The sequence below is a fragment of the Salmo salar genome, chromosome ssa14, assembly GCF_905237065.1.
Source record: "Salmo salar chromosome ssa14, Ssal_v3.1, whole genome shotgun sequence".
Classification (NCBI taxonomy): Eukaryota; Metazoa; Chordata; class Actinopteri; order Salmoniformes; family Salmonidae; genus Salmo; species Salmo salar.
The window spans coordinates 100,433,158-100,460,563 of record NC_059455.1 but is presented as its reverse complement, the minus strand read 5'-3'; the positions used below and the strand labels follow the sequence as shown (position 1 = coordinate 100,460,563).

The 27,406-nt window shown below is 46.2% G+C and overlaps 1 protein-coding gene across 1 annotated transcript in view; it reads right to left on the bottom strand.

Annotated features, from left to right (window-relative positions):
- Positions 1-301: 301 nt before the first annotated feature.
- The window catches only part of klhl38a (kelch-like family member 38a), a 45,638-nt gene continuing 18,533 nt past the window's right edge, over positions 302-27,406 (bottom strand). Inside the window, exons 3-8 of the mRNA XM_045695091.1 lie at positions 11,157-11,361; positions 10,646-10,846; positions 10,021-10,527; positions 9,559-9,822; positions 4,757-4,862; positions 302-4,440 (exon numbers count right to left, since the gene is read on the bottom strand). Of these exons, the coding sequence (XP_045551047.1) occupies positions 4,151-4,440; positions 4,757-4,862; positions 9,559-9,822; positions 10,021-10,527; positions 10,646-10,846; positions 11,157-11,361 (1,573 nt within the window). The 3' untranslated portion in view covers positions 302-4,150. The remainder of the gene's footprint in view (positions 4,441-4,756; positions 4,863-9,558; positions 9,823-10,020; positions 10,528-10,645; positions 10,847-11,156; positions 11,362-27,406) is intronic.

The window sequence follows — 27,406 nt, the reverse complement described above, 5'->3', positions numbered from 1 at the left end:
TAACACTGACTGCAGTCAAAGTACTAAAGATAAAATGTTTTTCTCCACTGTGGTGTATATTACCAACCCAGTCTCAAACATAAGATCATATTTTGGTAAAATCACTTTAATATTATTCATAAAGAAATAAGACATAGTTTTGTTACAAAAACACAAGTTACATAAATTAATAAATATGGACAATGTGAGCATTTACACAAGTAATTCAGGATATAAAATAAATGAGAGAGGAAGAAATACATTATTTTAACAAGTGAGTTTTTTCCTCTCTTTGGTGCAAGCAATAGCTAGCGTATATATATACTCTATGCCTCTATATGCATAGTGCTGCATTCATTGAAATTTGAAACAGATAGAGACCCACAGAGAAGCATGCCACAGGCTCATCTAGTCACATGACGTCTCCTGGTTCTCATGGTAACCATGGTCAGGGCTACAGTCTGTACAATAGGGTCAAGAGCAAAAGGTGGCAATTAGTAAATTAGCACTGTAGTGCTATCAGTGTCTTTTGGCAATAGTTATCCTTCTTGGAAGATCTGACTTAGGCCTAGTAGCTGTCCGCAAGCAAGCAAGATACGAGGGACTGTCCACGGGTCGAGATGGAGGGTTGAGAAAACACTGTTGTCGAGTAGAGCAGTCTCACTAGCAGTAAGATAGGCCTAGATATATGGGTATGCCTTCACACCGATTTTCCTTCTTGGTTTATAAAGCCATTGGCAGTGTAGCCTACTGTTGAATCACCAGCAGACCGGAACACTGCATGGTCTTCGATGTCTAAACCTGACACAGGACCGGCCTCAGCATCTCCGACCGATGCTTCTGGTAGGCAGGCTGCAGTTCTGAGTGGTTATAATAGATATGCCCTCTAGGTCATGGGATGGCTGAGGGACAGATATGTAGTGGACTGATCGTTCCCCAATCACCACTACTAGAAGAACAGCGCAGTCCAGTGACGTGCTGATTTGTAGTGTAATATCGGTAGGATAATGACAGGTAATTAGTCTCACTGCCTGAATACTACATGTCTGTCAAGTCTTCTCCACAACATTCCCATTATATTAGAATCCATATTATAATTCACATTTCCTGTTGCTGCTGCAGGATTAATTTATTTCTGTAGCAAAACTGGCTCAAATTAAGATCCTACAGCTGTAAATGTTGTTGACCATATTCTGCCAGGGTATTAAACATAACCACGTGGTTAAACTGGCCTTCACTTTAATGACTCATTTAGAAAGTGAACAACGACAGATGCTTGGGAGGTAGGAAGGATTTTCTATGAATTGACTATATACATGTATTATGATCTATTTACATCCTGCCCATAAGTCCTCAGACTGGCAGTAGTAGTGTGGTGTATGTCGCTGTGCTTGCTTAGCTGGAGCTGAGTGTGGAAACAGCATCACACCAGTTCAGGTCAGAGAGTGAAGGGAGATCTTACATTCATTGTCCATTCAAGGGTATAGGAGGATATGGTTTGGTAGGGTATATTATGGTATAGGAAGATATGGTTTGGTAGGGTATATTATGGTATAGGAACATATGGTTTGGTAGGGTATATTATGGTAGGGTACAGGAGGATATGGTTTGGTAGGGTATATTATGGTAGGGTATAGGAAGATATGGTATGGTAGGGTATATTTTGGTAGGGTATATTATGGTAGGGTATAGGAGGATATGGTTTGGTAGGGTATAATATGGTAGGGTATATTATGGTATAGGAGGATATGGTTTGGTAGGGTATATTATGGTATAGGAAGATATGGTTTGGTAGGGTATATTATGGTATAGGAAGATATGGTTTGGTAGGGTATATTATGGTATAGGAGGATATGGTTTGGTAGGGTATATTATGGTATAGGAGGATATGGTTTGGTAGGGTATATTATGGTAGGGTATAGGAGGATATGGTCCGGTAGGGTAGGGTATGGTAGGATAGGGTATTGTAGGGTATGGTGTGGTAGGATAAGGTATTGTATGGTGTGGTAGTATACGGTAGGGTTTGTTATGGTAGGATAGTGTAGGATAGGATATGGTCAGGTATGGTAGGATATGGTCAGGTATGATAGGATATGGTAAGGTATGGTACGATATAGCAATCCAACTGCAATGGATACCAAGGCTGCTGTGATAAATTATTAACAGGGTAGAGCTGGAAAGACAAACCGAAACAAATGTAGACACCGACCATACCGGTAACATCGCAGGCATTTTACTGATAGCCTTCATTACGATAAATAGCCCATACTAGAGAAATGTGATGTTTTAAATGACATAACTTTGTTAATATGGGTGATTGTTCATGGGACAATTGATGGCTACAACCGTCAATAGTAAATTCATGTTAAACTGTGGTGAACATTCATGTTAAACTGTGCTGAACATTCATGTTAAACTGTGGTGTACATTCATGTTAAACTGTGGTGTACATTCATGTTAAACTGTGGTTTACATTCATGTTAAACTGTGGTGAACATTCATGTTAAACTGTGGTGTACATTCATGTTAAACTGTGGTGAACATTCATGTTAAACTGTGGTGAACATTCATGTTAAACTGTGGTGTACATTCATGTTAAACTGTGGTGAACATTCATGTTAAACTGTGGTGTACATTCATGTTAAACTGTGGTGTACATTCATGTTAAACTGTGGTGAACATTCATGTTAAACTGTGGTGCACATTCATGTTAAACTGTGGTGAACATTCATGTTAAACTGTGGTGTACATTCATGTTAAACTGTGGTGTACATTCATGTTAAACTGTGGTGAACATTCATGTTAAACTGTGGTGCACATTCATGTTAAACTGTGGTGAACATTCATGTTAAACTGTGGTGAACATTCATGTTAGAAACTGTGGTGTACATTCATGTTAAACTGTGGTGCACATTCATGTTAAACTGTGGTGAACATTCATGTTAAACTGTGGTGTACATTCATGTTAAACTGTGGTGAACATTCATGTTAGAAACTGTGGTGTACATTCATGTTAAACTGTGGTGCACATTCATGTTAAACTGTGGTGAACATTCATGTTAAACTGTGGTGTACATTCATGTTAGAAACTGTGGTGAACATTCATGTTAAACTGTGGTGAACATTCATGTTAAACTGTGGTGAACATTCATGTTAAACTGTGGTGAACATTCATGTTAAACTGTGGTGAACATTCATGTTAGAAACAAATCCTTATTGTTATCGTTGTTGTACCAGTTCCATTGTCCATATCATCCAGCTCTGTTACAGGGCTTCACTCATTGTTATGTGGACTTAGTTTGGGTAGGGGAGCGTTGGTCTGAAATGGCACCCTATTCCCTTGTCTTGACCAGAGCCTACCCTGTTCCCTATGTAGTGCACTAGTTCTGACCAGTTTGTACCCTATTCCCTATGTAGTGCACTAGTTCTGACCAGTAGTCGTGAACTACATAGGGAATAGGGTGCCATTTCAGATTTACCCTTGGAGGAGTGTGGAGACTGAGAAATCTGTCAGTGGATCCGTCGTCCCTCCCTCCCTGGGGCCAACGTGACACCTCTGCCTGCCAGCTGAGATCTCATGTTTTGATTTAGAACGCCACAGATGCTAGCATCAAGACCGTGCCTGAGGCGTGTTGACGTCCTGTGACTGTGTGAGAGAAGAGACCAACGTCTGTCTGTTCAGATGGTTTCCGATCCGATCCCAGCTGGGGTGTCCAATTATAACTGCTGTGAAGGAGTAACATGACAGGTAGCTAGGCTAGGAGCCTGCTAGGCTAGGAGCCCGCTAGGCTAGGAGCCTGCTAGGCTAGGCTACTTTAGGAGCCCGCTATGCTAGGTTAGGTTAGGAGTCGTTTAGGCTAGGAGCCCGCTAGGCTAGGAGCCGGTTAGGCTAGGAGCCCGCTAGGCTAGGAGCCCGCTAGGCTAGGAGCCGGTTAGGCTAGGAGCCTGCTAGGCTAGGAGCCCGCTAGGCTAGGAGTCCAAGGAGTTTTGGGGATGTTGTGGGTCACTCATCAGAGATATCATATACAGTTTGTGGACCAGCTCAAATGTGACAAAGGACTGGAGGACATTGCATCTGCAAATGGAGGACAGAGAGGCAGCTGTAGAAGTCAGCCTTACTGTTCACCTCCAGACGACCAGATGATGATGTTGATAAGATGTTGTGGGTCACTCAGGGAGGGTTTGGTCTGTTGGAGACACAGACCAGAGGCAGGGAGCCGTGGTCAAACAATTTGTACGGTAGCGTCCCCTTGGAGGTCCAAACGTCCGTCTTGGGGTCGTAACACTCGAAGCAGTCCGAGTCCTCGATGGTGTCGTGCCCGTTCAGGAAGCGGCCCCCCGTCACGTACAGCTTGTTGTTGATTACCGTGGCGCTGTGATGCATCCGCCTCTCCTTTAGGTTCTCACACTTTACAAACTTGTTGGCTTTGGTGTCGTAGGCGATCATCCGTCTAGTGTACCCTACAAATGAAACATTTCCAATACACATTGACTCTTATTAAGGCAGCCGACGTAACCAAATAGCAGCCCTATTCCCTATGTAGTACACTCCTTTTGACCAGAGCTCAGAGGGAATAGGGTGCCATTGGGGACATAACCTACCCACAGATTGTTCAGAATCACAACATCAAAGTAAATAAAGTTGAAAGGAGATTAAGATAGATAGAAAAAGAAGAGAGACATGCTATCAACTCATGTGGATTGTAACAGCTGTGGATATTCTACATGATAGACCAGGTAAACCAGATAAACATGTTGAAAGCGGCAGCCTGTTCACCTCCAATGATGTAGATCTTATCTTCGATGACAGCAGCAGGTGCACAGACGTTCTTCACTGTCCGGGTTTCCAATCTGGACCACAGGTTCCTGGAGATGTGGTACACCTGAGAGACAGAGATAGCAGAGAGAGTTTCAGTCTGGGCCGCCAGAACTCGTGTGGTGAGGCCCACGCCACTTTTGATTTAAGGGCAAAGTGCTGTTTTTTAAGATCAATTTGCCTCATGATATGTCTCTTTTGCGTATCTTGACCAATCAGATTCCTGGAAATCGCAGGTCTTGTGGGCCGGGGCACAAAGCACAAAGCTCAAGGGTCAGTGCTATTGGGATGTCCCTATTCTAAACTCTAACATTAACCCTTAACCTTAACCTAACCCCTACCCTGACCCTTAACCCTGACCTAACCTAGCCTTAACCCTTACATAAACCATTTTACAATGGGATAGGTTCTTCCGAAGGAAACTGAACAGCACGGACTAAAGCTCAAGGCCTCGCGTAGAAAGAAGAGCTCTTCACCTTCCTCCAGTATTGATTTAGCCAGCGTTATAACACATCACTCCCAACAGACACAACCAAAAACGTAGAAAAATGTATCGGCCGATAGACCAGTGGTCGCCAACTGGTCGATCTCAAAGGCATTCCTAGTCCATCACCAAATATTTCTGTAGAAAATCCAACAAACCATAAAGGCTTCCGATCCTTTTATTTAAATGGTGTTGAGCTGTTGTCGGTAGGTGCACTTGATTCAAAAGTCCATGGCACCGGGTGGGTAAAGTGTTCCCATGAGACAAACTCCGGCTACCCGCGGGACCGGCAAATCTGTGACTAAATCGAGTGCACCTACTGAGCTGCCCAATCGGATAGCTCAAATCACCGTGACTACAGAGCTTCCATGACCCTGGCCACAGCCAAGTTTAAGATTTAATAACTTTTAAAACCATGACTACAGAGAGACTGTCATCGAATACAGCAAAGAGCTGCTGTTTTTATGAGTGAATTCATGTTTAAGTTTATATTCAGCACTGTCACTGTTTTTAATCAACATTATTACAAAACACACTTCTCCATACTTCTGCTCGGGCTGCAGCTGCAATGAATGATTGGCCAAGTATCGATAGCCCTGCGTTTTGTTATTATTAGCAGCTCGTCGTGTCGATTTTAATATTAAGGAATATTTAACTTTCTCTGGTCACAGGAACCACATGAATTTGTACATGAGGCAGATGCGGTGCGACTCGAGTTTCGCCATCAGGTGGAAGACGGTGTCCTCTCTCTCTGGTCAGTCTCACCGGAGGAAAGGAAGGAGAGAGCAAGGGGCCGTGAGAGGCGTTTGGGAAAAATCGTTTTGAACGGTCATCCGACTCGGAATTCCAAGTCGTAAACTCGGGTATCTTTCTAGAGCTCCGACTTTTCGACCTGAAGATCACTGACGTGGTGATTTGACCTCGTTGACCATCAGGTGCAGGTACCATCAGTCCAGTACAATAAAAAAGCTGATTATTTCAATTCATGCTCCACAGTGCCACACAAATGCTAAACCAACTGATCTATTTTGTTATCAAAGCTCGAGTTTTGAAATATAATATGGTCTGATTAACAATATTGGCAGGCCAATCATATAAGCCAATATGCTGTGATAATGTTTTAGGCCTACTGCCCAAATCTCATTCCTACAAAACTGTTTGTGAGGTTAATGTAAAGGTTAATGTAAAGAAAAACATCTGAGCAGTAGATCTCGGTTTGCTTTTTGACTGGGAAAGTGATCTTGACTCAAAAAAGGTTGGTGACCACTGCTATAGACTTAAAACATTAGCTGTATTGCATGGCAAATATACAAAAAATGTCTGTCTGGTCAACTGTAGCCTACTAGCAGCTTCATAGTCAACAGCCTGGACTCAGAGGTAGATGTAACATAGTAAATGTACTAACAACAGCAGCTTCATAGTCAACAGCCTGGACTCAGAGGTAGATGTAACATAGTAAAGGTAAATCTCAGACGCTCCAGTTAGTATGATATGTTACGTTTCGTATGGTATGTTTTAATTTGTGGATGTCCATCATCCATTTCGTATGATATGTGACGAATTGCATTTTTGTACAATATGTTACAAATTGCAATTTGTACAATATGTTATAAATTTGCATATCGTATTATATATAGAAAATCCAATTTGTTGTGGCCAATGTTAGCTAGGTGGCTAACGTTAGCTAGGGGTTAAGGTTAGCGGAAGGGTTAGCTAACATGCAAAGTAGCAGAAAGTAATTGCAAAGTTGTTAATTAGCTAATGTACTCCGTGATGAGATTCGAACGCGTAACCTTTGGGTTAGGGTTATATGCCCACCCATTCACCTCGACAATCCACCCTTATTTTCCACCCTTATTTTGCCTTATTATGTAATGTTCTGTCTTGTGTAACCATAGCAAACATAACATATCAAACACATTTTAGTGTCCCGGATTTACTTTACTATGTTAGGTTGAGTTCATGAGACCAGGCTTTAGTATAGCCTACTATGCATCCCTGCCCCTCTGGCCAGTGTAAACGAAGTGGTAACGTTGTGTATTTATAGCCCATTTGTTTGTGAGAAAAACTGTGAACGGGATCAAATCTGGTTAATATTCAAACTTGGGCTGATGAGACTACCTATACTTTACTTTAATGATTAACTGGAATGAATGAATTAACACAATAGCTGACAGACTGTTAGTTAATGTGTAATTATGCCCACAGTTGCATAGGGCAGGACAACACAATGAAAAGCTGCATAAAACAAGCCCTGTGAGTTTTATTGTCCAATCATGTTGCATTCTCTGTGTATAGGAAACCCCCCTAGTTCTTCTTTAACCTGTTGGGGATATGGGGCAGTATTTGCACGGCCGGATAAAAAACGTACCCGATTTAATCTGGTTACTACTCCTGCCCAGTAACTAGAATATGCATATAACGTTTCTAAAACTGTTTGAATGGTGTCTGTGAGTATAACAGAACTCATTTGGCAGGCCAAAACCTGAGAAGATTCCAAACAGGAAGCGCTCTCTCTGACTATTTCTTGGCCTTCTTGATTATCTCTAACCAAAATAGGGGATCTCTGGCATAACGTGACATTTTCTAACGCTCCCATAGGCTCTCAGAAGGCGCCAGAACGATGAATGGTGGCTTTGCAGGCCATGGCTGAAAAACATTAGCGCATTTTGATAGTGTTCGATATGAGGACAATGAGACTGGAGGTGCGTGCACGAGCCAACACCATGTTTACTTTCTCTCTCTTTGAACGAAAACAACGACTCCCGGTCCGAATATTATCGCTTATAGCATAAAAATTGATTTTAAAGAGCGGTTGACATGCTTCGAAGTACGGTAATGGAATATTTCGAAATTTTTTGTCACGAAACGCATCGGGCGCGTCACCCTTCTTTACCCTTCGGATAGTGTCTTGAACGCACGAACAAAACGCCGCTATTTGGATATAACTATGGATTATTTGGGAACAAACCAACATTTGTTATTGAAGTAGTAGTCCTGGGAGTGCATTCTGACGAAGAACAGCAAAGGTAATCAAACTTTTCTAATAGTAAATCGGAGTTTGGTGAGTACCACACTTGGTGGGTGTCAAAATAGCTAGCCTGTGATGGCCGGGCTATCTACTCAGATTATTGCAAAATGTGCTTTCACCGAAAAGCTATTTTAAAATCGGACATAGCGAGTGCATAAAGGAGTTCTGTATCTATAATTCTTAAAATAATTGTTATGTTTTTTGTGGGAATGCTAGTCACATGCTAGTCACATGCTAATGTAAAAAGCTGGTTTTTGATATAAATATGAACTTGATTGAACAAAACATGCATGTATTGTATAACATAATGTCCTAGGATTGTCATCTGATGAAGATCATCAAAGGTTAGTGCTGCATTTAGCTGTGGTTTGGGTTTATGTGACATTATATGCTAGCTTGAAAAATGGGTGTCTGATTATTTCTGGCTGGGTACTCTGCTGACATAATCTAATGTTTTGCTTTCGTTGTAAAGCCTTTTTGAAATCGGACAGTGTGGTTAGATTAACGAGAGTCTTGTCTTTAAAATGGTGTAAAATAGTCATATGTTTGAGAAATTGAAGTAATAGCATTTCTAAGGTATTTGAATATCGCGCCACGGGATTACACTGGCTGTTGAGTAGGTGGGACGCAAGCGTCCCACTGGCCCAGAGAGGTTAAACCACAATTCATATGAACAAGAAAAGGGTTTTCATCCTCCCCAAGGCCAGGAGTTTTTCAAAACCATGTGACATGATTAGAAAAACTCTGGTCCCATCATAGCTCATATCCATTTTTTTTAATTATTTTTTTTAACAAACGGATTAGTCACGTCATACCGTATACGGTCCAGAGTTTTACCTGGTTAGGTTACCAGATCAGGAAAAACTACGGGCCCCATATTGTTTTTACTTTCTTCGCCTCACCACTCTCTCCACCTCCGATCAATGATATCAAAGATTAAGATCCATCGACCATCTGCTATTAGCATAAAACACGCTAAAGGGATTGCCTCCTCCTTTGTTTGTTACCAATGTTTGAGTTCTAAATGGATTGATTGGTTGACTGATTGGTTGATTGGTTGACTGACGGGTTGATTGGTTGACTGACGGGTTGATTGGTTGACTGATGGGTTGATTGGTTGACTGATGGGTTGATTGGTTGATTGATTGGTTGATTGGTTGACTGATGGGTTGATTGGTTGCCTGATTGGTTGATTGGTTGACTGATGGGTTGATGGGATGATTGATGGGTTGATTGACCAATGGTTACCTGTATCTCCCTGACAGGGTTCTGCATGGCATCCTCCCCTCCGAACACATAGACTCTCTGGTCGTTGGCGGCGACGGCTGGGTGCAGCACGGCGCTGGGGAGAGGAGCCATGGCCTCCCATTGGTTAAACATACTGTTATACCTCTCCACGGAGTTGGAGATCTGTTTGTCCCCTCCGATCCCCCCCAGGACAAAGATGAAGTGGAGATAGGAGACACTCTGATGGGCGTAGCGCGGCGCCAACATGGGCTCGGCCGTCCTCCACTGGTTACAGAGACGGGTGGATTTCAGTAATGAAACATTACATGGTATCAATAGCAGCTAAGGTTGAAATGTACCATTTTCATAAATACAACAATACAAAAATAATTATCGATTAGCACAATAAAATCTAATATTTTTTTTTTAAATCTATTTTCTGGACAAACCGTTAGTGCTGTGGGTATACTAGCCCTTTCATACCTGGTTGGTCTTGAGGGAGAGGGTGTAGACGGTGGCAGATACAGAGCTGTCTCCTGAGGCCATGCTGAGGCTGAGCCCCCCTACCACATACAGGATGCTGTGGATACAGACGTAGGAGGCCTTGTAGAGTCTCAGAGGTAGCTTGGCCAGCCACTGCCAGCGCTGAGTCCTCTCGTCATAGAGCAGGGCTTCCCGGGACGTCTGCTCATTATTCTTGCGCCCGCCGACCACAACGAGCGTCTCTCGGCAGGTGTAACGGCGCGGTGTGGTCCACAGGGGCTTCAGCTCACCACCGCACTTGGCGCTGACCGAGAGCATGAGGCGACGGACGGATTCAATGATCTCAGTGCAGAGCGTGGAGGACTGCACCAGCGGGTCGTTGGCGATGAACTGGAACAAGTAGGTAGGGTGGATGTAACGCAGACGCACCTTCTTGAAGAGGTCGTGGATGGCGCCGCGCCGGGAGAACGGGTCGTGGTGGATCCACGCCAGGAGGGTCTCAAACACCTGCGAAATTTGACTTTTAGTACTAATCCACCCATGTTAAAAACAATCTTATTTTTTTCATATCTCTTCATTACTCATCTCTACTCATCTCATCTCTACTCTTCTCATCTCATATCACCTGCTCCTCCTCGGCACACAGTCGGTCGTCCTCCAGGTAACACACGAGCTCCGGCAAGGAGAGCTCACAGAAGTCTTCGGATGCAGCTACGTCTGAGAAGCTCCTCACGGCCATCTCCTTAGCCTTCTCCTTCAGACTGTCACAGTGGAGGATCTCTGACAACCTGATCATACTGAGACAGTTGTCTGGGCTCAGCTGCTCCTGAAAATATATTATAATTTAACAAAGACTGTGTGTGTGTGTGTGTAGTGTGTGTGTGTGTGTGTGTGTGTGTGTGTGTGTGTGTGTGTGTGTGTGTGTGTGTGTGTGTGCGCATTATTATAATTTACTATTTAATTTAACCTTTATTTAAGCAGGAAAGTCCCATTTGAGACAAAAGTCTATTTTGCAAGGCAGGCCTGATTTCACAATCAGGAGTTAGTGGCACAATCACAACAATCAATACCGCAGTTTCAAAATCAATCTAACAGCCCCAGAGTTAGCGACAGAGCTGATTTCAATCTGTAGTCACCTGAAGGAAGGTGGAGCAGGCCTCAAACAGACGTCCATAGTGCAGCATCGAGGCCGCCTGCATTAGAGGCAGCACAATGTCCATGCTGATGGTGATGGCTCCTGTATACACATAGTCCACTATGCCACTGAGCACGTCAGGGGAGATGCCCTTCAGATCCACCCGACCCTGGCTGCTCTCCACAAAGTTACTGCAGAACATGGCCCTGAGGAATAGGACATGACAAGTTACTGTAGAACATGGCCCTGAGGAATAGACATGACAAGTTACTGTAGAACATGGCCCTGAGGAATAGGACATGACAAGTTACTGTAGAACATGGCCCTGAGGAATAGGACATGACAAGTTACTGTAGAACATGGCCCTGAGGAATAGGACATGACAAGTTACTGTAGAACATGGCCCTGAGGAATAGGACATGACAAGTTACTGTAGAACATGGCCCTGAGGAATAGGACATGACAAGTTACTGTAGAACATGGCCCTGAGGAATAGGACATGACAAGTTACTGTAGAACATGGCCCTGAGGAATAGGACATGACATGTTACTGTAGAACATGGCCCTGAGGAATAGGACATGACAAGTTACTGTAGAACATGGCCCTGAGGAATAGGACATGACAAGTTACTGTAGAACATGGCCCTGAGGAATAGGACATGACATGTTACTGTAGAACATGGCCCTGAGGAATAGGACATGACAAGTTACTGTAGAACATGGCCCTGAGGAATAGGACATGACATGTTACTGTAGAACATGGCCCTGAGGAATAGGACATGACAAGTTACTGTAGAACATGGCCCTGAGGAATAGGACATGACAAGTTACTGTAGAACATGGCCCTGAGGAATAGGACATGACAAGTTACTGTAGAACATGGCCCTGAGGAATAGACATGACAAGTTACTGCAGAACATGGCCCTGAGGAATAGGATATGACAAGTTACTGTAGAACATGGCCCTGAGGAATAGGATATGACATGTTACTGTAGAACATGGCCCTGAGGAATAGGACATGACAAGTTACTGTAGAACATGGCCCTGAGGAATAGGACATGACATGTTACTGTAGAACATGGCCCGAGGAATAGGACATGACAAGTTACTGTAGAACATGGCCCTGAGGAATAGGACATGACAAGTTACCTGTAGAACATGGCCCTGAGGAATAGGACATGACAAGTTACTGTAGAACAGTGGCCCTGAGGAATAGGACAGAAGCAGGTTACTGTAGAACATGGCCCCTGAGGAATAGGACATGACAAGTTACTGTAGAACATGGCCCTGAGGAATAGGACATGCGACAAGTTGCACCAGATGGCCCTCGAGGAATGGGACATGACGAAGTTACGCAGAACACATACCTGAGGAACAGGGATAGTGACAAGACATTGTAGCTTATGGCCCTGAGGAATAGGATACATGGGTCTGTGGTGAACATGGGTTTGAGGGAAAGAGGACATGACAAGTTACTGCAGAACATGGCCCTGAGGAATAGGACATGACAAGTTACTGTAGAACATGGCCCTGAGGAATAGACATGACAAGTTACTGCAGAACATGGCCCTGAGGAATAGGATATGACAAGTTACTGTAGAACATGGCCCTGAGGAATAGGATATGACATGTTACTGTAGAACATGGCCCTGAGGAATAGGACATGACAAGTTACTGTAGAACATGGCCCTGAGGAATAGGATATGACATGTTACTGTAGAACATGGCCCTGAGGAATAGGACATGACAAGTTACTGTAGAACATGGCCCTGAGGAATAGGACATGACAAGTTACTGTAGAACATGGCCCTGAGGAATAGGACATGACAAGTTACTGTAGAACATGGCCCTGAGGAATAGGACATGACAAGTTACTGTAGAACATGGCCCTGAGGAATAGGACATGACAAGTTACTGTAGAACATGGCCCTGAGGAATAGGACATGACCCTCGCAGGGTCAGGGCGGGCAGAAAAGGTCAAAACCAGGAAGAATTAATAGACAGGAACAGAGGGGAAAATGCTGGTAGGCTTGACAAACAAAACAAACAGGCAACAGACAAACAGAGAACACTGGTATAAGTACCCAGGGGATAATGGGTGACACCTGGAGGGGGGTGGAGACAAGCACAAGGACAGGTGAAACAGATCAGGCGTGACAGAGAAAGACCATAATGTATTATTTCAGCCCAGCACAATTTAGATTTTGGCCACTAGATGGAAGCAGTGTATGTGCAAAATTGTAGACTGATCCAATGAACCATTGCATTACTGTTCAACATGTTGTATCAAGACAGCCCAAATGTGCCTAATTGGTTTATTAATACATTTTCAAGTTAATAACTGTGCACTCTCCTCAAACAATAGCATGGTATTATTTCACTTTAATAGCTACTGTAAATTTGACAATGCAGTTAGATTAATAACAAGAATTTAGGCTTTCTGCCAATATCAGATATGTCTATGTCCTGGGAAATGTTCTTGTTACTTACAACCTCATGCTAATCGCATTAGCCTACGTTAGCTGAAACGTCCCGAGGGGGGACACATCGATCCTGTAGAGGTTTTAAAGGCATCCCAAATTATATCTGGGGTGGGCTTTCCACTGTCCTCTATGTCTAAGTCTGTAACAGTCAAGGTTTTTATTTTGAATTCACGTATATAATACATTTTGGTTCTTGAAGACGCGGCTCTGTTCATTCTCCATATTCCGTTGTGTATTTTCTGTTGGTGTAATTAAACATGAGATAATGATATGATATCATTACATCATTCATTTTTTTTTTATCCAGTAAATTGTTGAGTGAATTTTTTGGAAATAAAAATTATAGTCAATTCTTGAATATCATTTTTTTTTTTACTTTGAGGAAGAAAAAGGAGTCATCTTTTGATGTTGGGAATAATAATCTACAGGAAATTATCTGAAGGCTCTTTTGAATTAGCCTTTTGATTGCTATGTCTGTCTAACTTGTCGAATGTTTTCAGGATGCCTGCTGAAGTAATAGTTCCTGTGTGGATGTGATCTAATATAGCTTGTATTCTATCTAAAAACATCAGATCTGCCCCATACAATGAAATCAATGTGTATTTTTCAACATGTAACATATTGCCTTCTTGGTTCATATGCTAGGACATAAGGGATAATGGTGTATTATGGATGTAATGACGGCAGGTAGCCTAGTGGTTAGAGTGTAGAGGAGGCAGGTAGCCTAGCGGTTAGAGTGTAGAGGAGGCAGGTATCCTAGTGGTTAGAGTGTAGAGGAGGCAGGTAGCCTAGTGGTTAGAGTGTAGAGGAGGCAGGTAGCCTAGTGGTTAGAGTGTAGAGGAGGCAGGTGGCCTAGTGGTTAGAGTGTAGAGGAGACAGGTAGCCTAGTGGTTAGAGTGTAGGGGCGGCAGGTAGCCTAGTGGTTAGAGTGTAGAGGTGGCAGGTAGCCTAGCGGTTAGAGTGTAGAGGAGGCAGGTAGCCTAGTGGTTAGAGTGTAGAGGAGGCAGGTAGCCTAGTGGTTAGAGTGTAGAGGTGGCAGGTAGCCTAGCGGTTAGAGTGTAGAGGAGGCAGGTAGCCTAGTGGTTAGAGTGTAGAGGAGGCAGGTAGCCTAGTGGTTAGAGTGTAGAGGAGGCAGGTAGCCTAGCGGTTAGAGTGTAGAGGAGGCAGGTAGCCTAGTGGTTAGAGGGTAGAGGAGGCAGGTAGCCTAGTGGTTAGAGTGTAGAGGAGGCAGGTAGCCTAGTGGTTAGAGTGTTGGGCCAGTAACCGAAGGGTTGCTGGATCGAATCCCAGAGCTGAAAAAGTGAAAATCTGTTGACCAATAACATCTGCTAACCATGTGTATGTTGACCAATAACATCTGCTAACCATGTGTATGTTGACCAATAACATCTGCTAACCATGTGTATGTTGACCAATAACACCTGCTAACCATGTGTATGTTGACCAATAACACCTGCTAACCATGTGTATGTTGACCAATAACACCTGCTAACCATGTGTATGTTGACCAATAACACCTGCTAACCATGTGTATGTTGACCAATAACACCTGCTAACCATGTGTATGTTGACCAATAACACCTGCTAACCATGTGTATGTTGACCAATAACACCTGCTAACCATGTGTACGTTGACCAATAACATCTGCTAACCATGTGTACGTTGACCAATAACACCTGCTAACCATGTGTATGTTGACCAATAACACCTGCTAACCATGTGTATGTTGACCAATAACACCTGCTAACCATGTGTATGGACCAATAACATCTGATTTAATTTGATTTGAACAGCAGGTGGCAGCAGAGCTTCTCCAACTCCTCTTTTAAATATTCAACTTCAATTTTTTTTTTTTTTATGTAACAAAAACCCACATTGGTGTCCAATGTCTTTAGGGTGATGGAGCCCATGCAGTTAGTTAGTTAGACTTCTTTAATTTATTTTTATTTGGATTAAAGTTAACCTTGTCTGTTCCGTCTATCACTGAAGAACCTGATCAAACATTTTAACAGATGAGGGCAGTGGACATCCCATTGAATAGTAGGATTGTAGTATACATACATAGTTATTGTATACATCACATATATAGAGCATGTGGGCATGTGGACTGAGCAGACATTTTAACAGAGAACACACACACACACACACACAAAAGCTAAGTACTTATTTCTTTAATGTGCTGTTTTAGGGCGTTTAAGCTCCAACTCATCTCCTAATGTACCAAAGGCCTGTGGATCATGAATATACATACACATGACAATACATTGGAGAAAGACTGCCAATTACAGCGCTTCAAGAAAGTATTCACACCCCTTCATATTTTCCACATTTGTTGTGCTGCAGCCTGAATTTAACATGGATTAAGTTGTCACTGGTCTACCCACAATACCCCAACTGGCCTACCCACAATACCCCAACTGGCCTACCCACAATACCCCAACTGGCCTCCACACAATACCCCAACTGGCCTACCCACAATACCCCAACTGGCCTCCACACAATACCCCAACTGGCCTACCCACAATACCCCAACTGGCCTACCCACAATACCCCAACTGGCCTCAAAACAATACCCCAACTGGCCTCCACACAATACCCCAACTGGCCTACCCACAATACCCAACTGGCCTACCCACAATACCCCAACTGGCCTACCCACAATACCCCAACTGGCCTACCCACAATACCCCAACTGGCCTACCCACAATACCCCAACTGGCCTCCACACAATACCCCAACTGGTCTACCCACAATACCCCAACTGGCCTCCCCACAATACCCCAACTGGCCTCCACACAATACCCCAACTGGCCTACCCACAATACCCCAACTGGCCTACCCACAATACCCCAACTGGCCTACCCACAATACCCCAACTGGCCTCCACACAATACTCCAACTGGCCTACCCACAATACCCCAACAGGTCTACCCACAATACCCCAACTGGCCCCCACACAATACCCCAACTGGCCTACCCACAATACCCCAACTGGCCTACCCACAATACCCCAACTGGCCTACCCACAATACCCCAACTGGCCTCCACACAATACTCCAACTGGCCTACCCACAATACCCCAACTGGCCTACCCACAATACCCCAACTGGCCTACCCACAATACCCCAACTGGCCTACCCACAATACCCCAACTGGCCCCCACACAATACCCCAACTGGCCTCCCCACAATACCCCAACTGGCCTACCCACAATACCCCAACTGGCCTCCACACAATACCCCAACTGGCCCCCACACAATACCCCAACTGGTCTACCCACAATTCCCAAACTGGCCTCCCCACAATACCCCAACTGGCCTACCCACAATACCCCAACTGGCCTCCACACAATACCCCAACTGGCCTACCCACAATACACCAACTGGCCTACCCACAATACCCCAACTGGTCTACCCACAATACCCCAACTGGCCTACCCACAATACCCGAACTGGTCTACCCACAATACCCCAACTGGCCTACCCACAATACCCCAAATGGCCTACCCACAATACCCCAACTGGCCTCCACACAATACCCCAACTGGCCCCCACACAATACCCCAACTGGTCTACCCACAATACCCCAACTGGCCTCCACACAATACCCCAACTGGCCTACCCACAATACCCCAACTGGCCTCCACACAATACCCCAACTGGCCTACCCACAATACCCCAACTGGCCTACCCACAATACCCCAACTGGCCACCACACAATACCCCAACTGGTCTACCCACACTACCCCAACTGGCCTACCCACAATACCCCAACTGGCCTCCACACAATACCCCAACTGGTCTACCCACACTACCCCAACTGGCCTACCCACAATACCCCAACTGGCCTCCCCACACAATACCCCAACTGGCCTACCCACAATACCCCAACTGGCCTCCCCACACAATACCCCAACTGGCCTACCCACAATACCACAACTGGTCTACCCACAATACCCCAACTGGCCCCCACACAATACCCCAACTGGTCTCCACACAATACCCCAACTGGCCTCCACACAATACCCCAACTGGCCTACGCACAATACCCCAAATGGCCTACCCACAATACCCCAACTGGCCTACCCACAATACCCCAACTGGCCTCCACACAATACTCCAACTGGCCTACCCACAATACCCCAACTGGCCTACCCACAATACCCCAACTGGCCTACCCACAATACCCCAACTGGCCTACCCACAATACCCCAACTGGCCCCCACACAATACTCCAACTGGCCTACCCACAATACCCCAACTGGCCTACCCACAATACCCCAACTGGCCTACCCACAATACCCCAACTGGCCCCCCACACAATACCCCAACTGGCCCCCACACAATACCCCAACTGGCCTACCCACAATACCCCAACTGGCCACCACACAATACCCCAACTGGCCTCCCCACAATACCCCAACTGGCCCCCACACAATACCCCAACTGGTCTACCCACAATACCCCAACTGGCCTACCCACAATACCCCAACTGGGCTCCCCACAATACCCCAACTGGCCTCCACACAATACCCCAACTGAACTACCCACAATACCCCAACTGGCCTACCCACAATACCCCAACTGGCCTCCACACAATACCCCAACTGGCCTACCCACAATTCCCCAAACTGGCCTCCCCACAATACCCCAACTGGCCTACCCACAATACCCCAACTGGCCTCCACACAATACCCCAACTGGCCTACCCACAATACTCCAACTGGCCTACCCACAATACCCCAACTGAACTACCCACAATACCCCAACTGGCCAACCCACAATACCCCAACTGGCCACCACACAATACCCCAACTGGCCTTCCCACAATACCCCAACTGGCCCCCACACAATACCCCAACTGGCCTACCCATAATACCCCAACTGGCCTCCCCACAATACCCCAACTGGCCTACCCACAATACCCTACCTGGCCACCACACAATACCCCAACTGGCGTCCCCACAATACCCCAACTGGCCTACCCACAATACCCCAACTGGCCTACCCACAATACCCCAACTGGCCTCCACACAATACCCCAACTGGCCTACCCACAATACCCCAACTGGCCTACCCACAATACCCCAACTGGCCTACCCACAATACCCCAACTGGCCTACCCACAATACCCCAACTGGCCTCCCCACACAATACCCCAACTGGCGTACCCACAATACCCCAACTGGCCCCCACACAATACCCCAACTGGCCTCCCCACAATACCCCAACTGGCCTCCACACAATACCCCAACTGGCCTCCACACAATACCCCAACTGGCCTACCCACAATACCCCAACTGGTCTACCCACAATACCCCAACTGGCCCCCACACAATACCCCAACTGGTCTACCCACAATACCCCAACTGGCCTATCCACAATACCCCAACTGGCCTACCCACAATACCCCAACTGGCCTACCCACAATACCCCAACTGGCCTACCCACAATACCCCAACTGGCCTACTCACAATACCCCAACTGGCCCCCACACAATACTCCAACTGGCCTACCCACAATACCCCAACTGGCCTACCCACAATACCCCAACTGGCCTACCCACAATACTCCAACTGGCCTACCCACAATACCCCAACTGGCCTACCCACAATACCCCAAATGGCCTACCCACAATACCCCAACTGGCCTACCCACAATACCCCAACTGGCCTCCACACAATACTCCAACTGGCCTACCCACAATACCCCAACTGGCCTACCCACCATACCCCAACTGGCCTACCCACAATACCCCAACTGGCCTACCCACAATTCCCCAACTGGCCCCCACACAATACTCCAACTGGCCTACCCACAATACCCCAACTGGCCTACCCACAATACCCCAACTGGCCTACCCACAATACCCCAACTGGCCCCCACACAATACCCCAACTGGCCCCCACACAATACCCCAACTGGCCTACCCACAATACCCCAACTGGCCACCACACAATACCCCAACTGGCCTACCCACAATACCCCAACTGGCCCCCACACAATACCCCAACTGGTCTACCCACAATACCCCAACTGGCCTCTACACAATACCCCAACTGGCCTCCACACAATACCCCAACTGGCCCCCACACAATACCCCAACTGGTCTACCCACAATACACCAACTGGCCTCCCCACAATACCCCAACTGGGCTCCCCACAATACCCCAACTGGCCTCCACACAATACCCCAACTGAACTACCCACAATACCCCAACTGGCCTACCCACAATACCCCAACTGGCCTCCACACAATACCCCAACTGGCCTACCCACAATTCCCAAACTGGCCTCCCCACAATACCCCAACTGGCCTACCCACAATACCCCAACTGGCCTCCACACAATACCCCAACTGGCCTACCCACAATACACCAACTGGCCTACCCACAATACCCCAACTGGTCTACCCACAATACCCCAACTGGCCTACCCACAATACCCCAACTGGTCTACCCACAATACCCCAACTAGCCTACCCACAATACCCCAAATGGCCTACCCACAATACCCCAACTGGCCTACCCACAATACCCCAACTGGCCTACCCACAATACCCCAACTGGACTCCACACAATACCCCAACTGGCCTCCCCACAATACCCCAACTGGCCAACCCACAATACCCCCAACTGGCCACCACACAATACCCCAACTGGCCTTCCCACAATACCCCAACTGGCCCCCACACAATACCCCAACTGGCCTACCCATAATACCCCAACTGGCCTCCCCACAATACCCCAACTGGCCTACCCACAATACCCTACCTGGCCACCACACAATACCCCAACTGGCGTCCCCACAATACCCCAACTGGCCTACCCACAATACCCCAACTGGCCTACCCACAATACCCCAACTGGCCTCCACACAATACCCCAACTGGTCTACCCACAATACCCCAACTGGCCCCCACACAATACCCCAACTGGTCTACCCACAATACCCCAACTGGCCTCCACACAATAGCCCAACTGGCCTACCCACAATACCCCAACTGGCCTATCCACAATACCCCAACTGGCCTACCCACAATACCCCAACTGGCCTACCCACAATACCCCAACTGGCCTACCCACAATACCCCAACTGGCCTACTCACAATACCCCAACTGGCCCCCACACAATACTCCAACTGGCCTACCCACAATACCCCAACTGGCCTACCCACAATACCCCCAACTGGCCTACCCACAATACTCCAACTGGCCTACCCACAATACCCCAACTGGCCTACCCACAATACCCCAACTGGCCTACCCACAATACCCCAACTAGCCTACCCACAATACCCCAACTGGCCTACTCACAATACCCCAACTGGCCCCCACACAATACTCCAACTGGCCTACCCACAATACCCCAACTGGCCTACCCACAATACCCCAACTGGCCTACCCACAATACTCCAACTGGCCTACCCACAATACCCCAACTGGCCTACCCACAATACCCCAACTTGCCTACCCACAATACCCCAACTGGCCTCCACACAATACCCCAACTGGCCTCCACACAATACCCCAACTGGCATCCACACAATACCCCAACTGGCCTACCCACAATACCCCAACTGGCCTACCCACAATACCCCAACTGGCCTACTCACAATACCCCAACTGGCCCCCACACAATACTCCAACTGGCCTACCCACAATACCCCAACTGGCCTACCCACAATACCCCAACTGGCCTACCCACAATACTCCAACTGGCCTACCCACAATACCCCAACTGGCCTACCCACAATACCCCAACTGGCCTACCCACAATACCCCAACTAGCCTACCCACAATACCCCAACTGGCCTACTCACAATACCCCAACTGGCCCCCACACAATACTCCAACTGGCCTACCCACAATACCCCAACTGGCCTACCCACAATACCCCAACTGGCCTACCCACAATACTCCAACTGGCCTACCCACAATACCCCAACTGGCCTACCCACAATACCCCAACTTGCCTACCCACAATACCCCAACTGGCCTCCACACAATACCCCAACTGGCCTCCACACAATACCCCAACTGGCATCCACACAATACCCCAACTGGCCTACCCACAATACCCCAACTTGCCCCCACACAATACCCCAACTGGCCTACCCACAATACCCCAACTGGCCCCACACAATACCCCAACTGGCCTACCTACAATACCCCAACTGGCCTCCCCACAATACCCCAACTGGCCTCCACACAATACCCCAACTGGTCTACCCACAATACCCCAACTGGCCTCCACACAATACCCCAACTGGCCTCCCCACAATACCCCAACTGGCCTCCACACAATACCCCAACTGGCCTCCACACAATACCCCAACTTGCCTCCCCACAATACCCCAACTTGCCTCCCCACAATACCCCAACTTGCCTCCACACAATACCCCAACTTGCCTCCCCACACAATACCCCAACTGGCCTCCACACAATACCCCAACTGGCCTCCACACAATACCCCAACTGGCATCCACACAATACCCCAACTGGCCTACCCACAATACCCCAACTTGCCCCCACACAATACCCCAACTGGCCTACCCACAATACCCCAACTGGCCCCACACAATACCCCAACTGGCCTACCCACAATACCCCAACTGGCCTACCCACACAATACCCCAACTGGCCCCCACACAATACTCCAACTGGCCTACCCACAATACCCCAACTGGCCTCCACACAATACCCCAACTGGCCTACCCACAATACCCCAACTGGTCTACCCACAATACCCCAACTGGCCACCACACAATACCCCAACTGGCCTCCACACAATACCCCAACTGGCCTACCCACAATACTCCATAATGTTAAAGTGGAATTATGTTTATAGAAATGTTTACAAATGAATTAAAAATTAAAAGCTGACATGTCTTCAATCAAAAGGATTTCAACCCCTTTGTTATGGCAAGTAGCCTAAATAAGCTCAAGAGTAAAATGTTGCTTAACAAGTTACATAATAAATTGTATGGAATCACTCTGTCTGCAGTAATAGTATTTAACATGATTGTTGAATGACGAGCTCATCTCTGTACCCCACACATACAATTATCAGGTCGGTTCCTCAATAGAGAAGTACATTTCAACCACAAAGACCAGGGAGGTTTTCCAATGCCTCACAGAGAAGGGCACCTATTGGTAGATGGGTAAAAATAAAAAGCAGACATTGAATATCCCTTTGAACATGATGAAGTTATTAATTACACTTTGGATGGTGTATAAATACACCCAGTCACTACAAAGATACAGGCGTCCTTCCTAACTCAGCTGCCGGAGAGGAAGGAAACCGCTCAGGGATTTCACCATGAGGCCAATGGTGACTTTAAAACAGTTACAGAGTTTAATGGCTATGATAGGAGAAAACAGAGGATGGATCAACAACATTGTATTTACTCCACAATACTAACCTACATGACAGAAGAAAGAAGAAAGCCTGTACAAGACAAAATATTCCAAAACATTAATCCTGTTTGCAAATAAGGCATTAATGTAAATCTGCAAAAACCTTTGCTAAGAAATTAACTTTTTGTCCTGAATACAAAGCGTTATGTTTGAGTCAAATCCAACACAACACATCACTGAGTACCACTCTTCATATTTTCAAGCATGATGGTGGCTGCAACATGTTATGGGTATGCTTGCAATCGTTTAGGACTAGGGAGTTGTTTAGGATAAAAAACAAACGCAGTAGAGCTAAGGACAGACAAAATTTAGAGGAAAACCTGATTCAGTTTGCATTCCAACAGACACTTGTAGACAAATGCACCTTTCAGCAAGACAATAACCTAAAACACAAGGCCAAATAACACTGGAGTTGCCTACCAAGATGACATTGAATGTTCCTGAGTGTCCTAGTTACAGTTGAGTTGAATCAGCTTGAAAATATATGGCAAGACAGGAAAATGGCTGTCTAGCAATGATCAACAACCAACTTGACAAAGATTGAAGACTCTACCCAGAATGACTCACCGCTGTAATCACTGCCAAAGGTGATTCTGACATATATTGACTTAGGATCATGTATACTTATGTAAATTAGATATTAGTGCATTTAAATAAAAAAAATATTTGCAAAAAATTCTAAAAACATGTTTTCACTTTGCCGTTATGGGGTATTGTGTGTAGATGGGTGAGAAAAAAACATCAATTTATGTCACGACTACTGCTGAGGGCGGATCCTCTCCCTGTTCGGGTGGCGCTCGGCGCTCGTCGTCACCGGCCTACTAGCTGCCATCGATCCCTTTTTCGTTTTTCTGTTAGTCATGTCTTTATGAGTTACACCTGTTTCCCATTAGTAATTCGTTGTATTATTTAAGCCCGCCTCTCCACCTGTTCTGTTACGTGTCGTCACGGTGTATGGTTTTGTGGTACATGTATTTTGGACTTCGGGGTTATTGTTTCGCCCTGTTGTGTTTGGACATATTTCCTCGGTTTTCAGTACTTATTAAATTACATATTGTACCAAACATTTTCCTGCTTCCTGCGCCTGACTCCACACCCACGAAGCCCAAAGTGTTACAATTTAATCCATTTTAAAGTCAGGCTGTAACAACAAAATGTGGAATATGTTAAGGGGTATAAATACTTTCAAAAGGCATGGTAAGTGGTCCGTCTGTAATACCTTGTGAATTAAGTATTACTATAGAGTTCATTCTGAAAGTATTCAGACCCTTTCCCTTTTCCCCCATTTTGTTACATTACAGCCTTATTCTAAAATTGATTAAATTCTAGATGTTTTTTCTCATCAATCTACACACAATACCCCATAATGACAAAGCGAAAACAGGTTTTTACAAATGTTTAAAACAAAAAACTGAAATAACTTGTTTACATAAGTATTCAGACCCTTTTGCTATGAGACTCGAAATTGAGCTCAGGTGCATCCTGTTTCCTGTTTCCATTGATCATGCTTGAGATGTTTCTACAACTTGATTGGAGTCCACCTGTGGTAAATTCCATTGATTGGACATGATTTGGTAAGGCACACACACAGTCTGGTTTCTACATATAACTCAGTCTGGTTTCTACATATAACTCAGTCTGGTTTCTACATATAACTCAGTCTGGTTTCTACATATAACTCAGTCTGGTTTCTACATATAACTCAGTCTGGTTTCTACATATAACTCAGTCTGGTTTCTACATATAACTCAGTCTGGTTGGTACAAAACAGAGCTACTCCCACCTCTTGCGTCCTATCGGTACAAGCATGCACCTCATGTACATTGTACTGTACCCTCCTACAGTATACCCACTATTCAAAACACCAGCTCTCCTCCCAGCCTGGTGTATTAAGGGTGGGACTCGGTCCTGCTGGTCCTCGAAAATGTGGTTGTCTCTGTATAATGTTGTCTTGTTCTAGGTGAGGTTGTGTTAGGTTCTGTAGTTGTGCTAGGTGAGGTTCTGTAGTTGTGCTAGCTGAGGTTCTGTAGTCGTGCTAGGTGAGGTTCTGTAGTTGTGCTAGGTGAGGTTCTGTAGTTGTGCTAGGTGAGGTTCTGTAGTTGTGCTAGGTGAGGTTCTGTAGTTGTGCTAGGTGAGGTTCTGTAGTTGTGCTAGGTGGGGTTCTGTAGTTGTGCTAGGTGAGGTTCTGTAGTTGTGCTAGGTGAGGTTCTGTAGTCGTGTTGTGCTAGGTGAGGTTCTGTAGTTGTGCTAGGTGAGGTTCTGTAGTCGGGTTGTGTTAGGTGAGCTTCTGTAGTCGGGTTGCGTTAGGTGAGGTTCTGTAGTTGTGCTAGGTGAGGTTCTGTAGTCGTGCTAGGTGAGGTTCTGTAGTTGTGCTAGGTGAGGTTCTGTAGTTGTGCTAGGTGAGGTTCTGTAGTCGTGTTGTGCTAGGTGAGGTTCTGTAGTTGTGCTAGGTGAGGTTCTGTAGTTGTGCTAGGTGAGGTTCTGTAGTTGTGCTAGGTGGGGTTCTGTAGTTGTGCTAGGTGAGGTTCTGTAGTTGTGCTAGGTGAGGTTCTGTAGTCGTGCTAGGTGAGGTTCTGTAGTTGTGCTAGGTGAGGTTCTGTAGTTGTGCTAGGTGAGGTTCTGTAGTCGTGTTGTGCTAGGTGAGGTTCTGTAGTTGTGCTAGGTGAGGTTCTGTAGTCGTGTTGTGCTAGGTGAGGTTCTGTAGTTGTGCTAGGTGAGGTTCTGTAGTCGTGTTGTGCTAGGTGAGGTTCTGTAGTTGTGCTAGGTGAGGTTCTGTAGTCGTGCTAGGTGAGGTTCTGTAGTCGTGCTAGGTGAGGTTCTGTAGTCGGGTTGTGCTAGGTGAGGTTCTGTAGTTGTGCTAGGTGAGGTTCTGTAGTTGTGCTAGGTGAGGTTCTGTAGTTGTGCTAGGTGAGGTTCTGTAGTCGTGTTGTGCTAGGTGAGGTTCTGTAGTTGTGCTAGGTGAGGTTCTGTAGTCGTGCTAGTTGAGGTTCTGTAGTTGTGCTAGGTGAGGTTCTGTAGTCGTGTTGTGCTAGGTGAGGTTCTGTAGTTGTGCTAGGTGAGGTTCTGTAGTCGTGTTGTGCTAGGTGAGGTTCTGTAGTTGTGCTAGGTGAGGTTCTGTAGTTGTGCTAGGTGAGGTTCTGTAGTTGTGCTAGGTGATGTTCTGCAGTTGTGCTAGGTGAGGTTCTGTAGTTGTGCTAGGTGGGGTTCTGTAGTTGTGCTAGGTGAGGTTCTGTAGTCGTGCTAGGTGAGGTTCTGTAGTCGTGCTAGGTGAGGTTCTGTAGTTGTGCTAGGTGAGGTTCTGTAGTTGTGCTAGGTGGGGTTCTGTAGTTGTGCTAGGTGAGGTTCTGTAGTTGTGCTAGGTGGGGTTCTGTAGTTGTGCTAGGTGAGGTTCTGTAGTTGTGCTAGGTGAGGTTCTGTAGTCGTGTTGTGCTAGGTGAGGTTCTGTAGTTGTGCTAGGTGAGGTTCTGTAGTTGTGCTAGGTGAGGTTCTGTAGTTGTGCTAGGTGAGGTTCTGTAGTCGTGCTAGGTGAGGTTCTGTAGTTGTGCTAGGTGAGGTTCTGTAGTTGTGCTAGGTGAGGTTCTGCAGTTGTGCTAGGTGAGGATCTGTAGTTGTGCTAGGTGGGGTTCTGTAGTTGTGCTAGGTGGGGTTCTGTAGTTGTGCTAGGTGGGGTTCTGTAGTTGTGCTAGGTGAGGTTCTGTAGTCGTGTTGTGCTAGGTGAGGTTCTGTAGTTGTGCTAGGTGAGGTTCTGTAGTCGTGTTGTGCTAGGTGAGGTTCTGTAGTTGTGCTAGGTGAGGTTCTGTAGTTGTGCTAGGTGAGGTTCTGTAGTTGTGCTAGGTGAGGTTCTGTAGTTGTGCTAGGTGGGGTTCTGTAGTTGTGCTAGGTGGGGTTCTGTAGTTGTGCTAGGTGAGGTTCTGTAGTTGTGCTAGGTGAGGTTCTGTAGTCGTGTTGTGCTAGGTGAGGTTCTGTAGTTGTGCTAGGTGAGGTTCTGTAGTCGGGTTGTGTTAGGTGAGCTTCTGTAGTCGGGTTGCGTTAGGTGAGGTTCTGTAGTTGTGCTAGGTGAGGTTCTGTAGTTGTGCTAGGTGAGCTTCTGTAGTCGGGTTGCGTTAGGTGAGGTTCTGTAGTCGTGCTAGGTGAGGTTCTGTAGTTGTGCTCGGTGAGGTTCTGTAGTCGTGTTGTGCTCGGTGAGGTTCTGTAGTCGGGTTGTGCTAGGTGAGGTTCTGTAGTTGTGCTAGGTGAGGTTCTGTAGTCGTGTTGTGCTAGGTGAGGTTCTGTAGTTGTGCTAGGTGAGGTTCTGTAGTTGTGCTAGGTGAGGTTCTGTAGTCGTGTTGTGCTCGGTGAGGTTCCGTAGT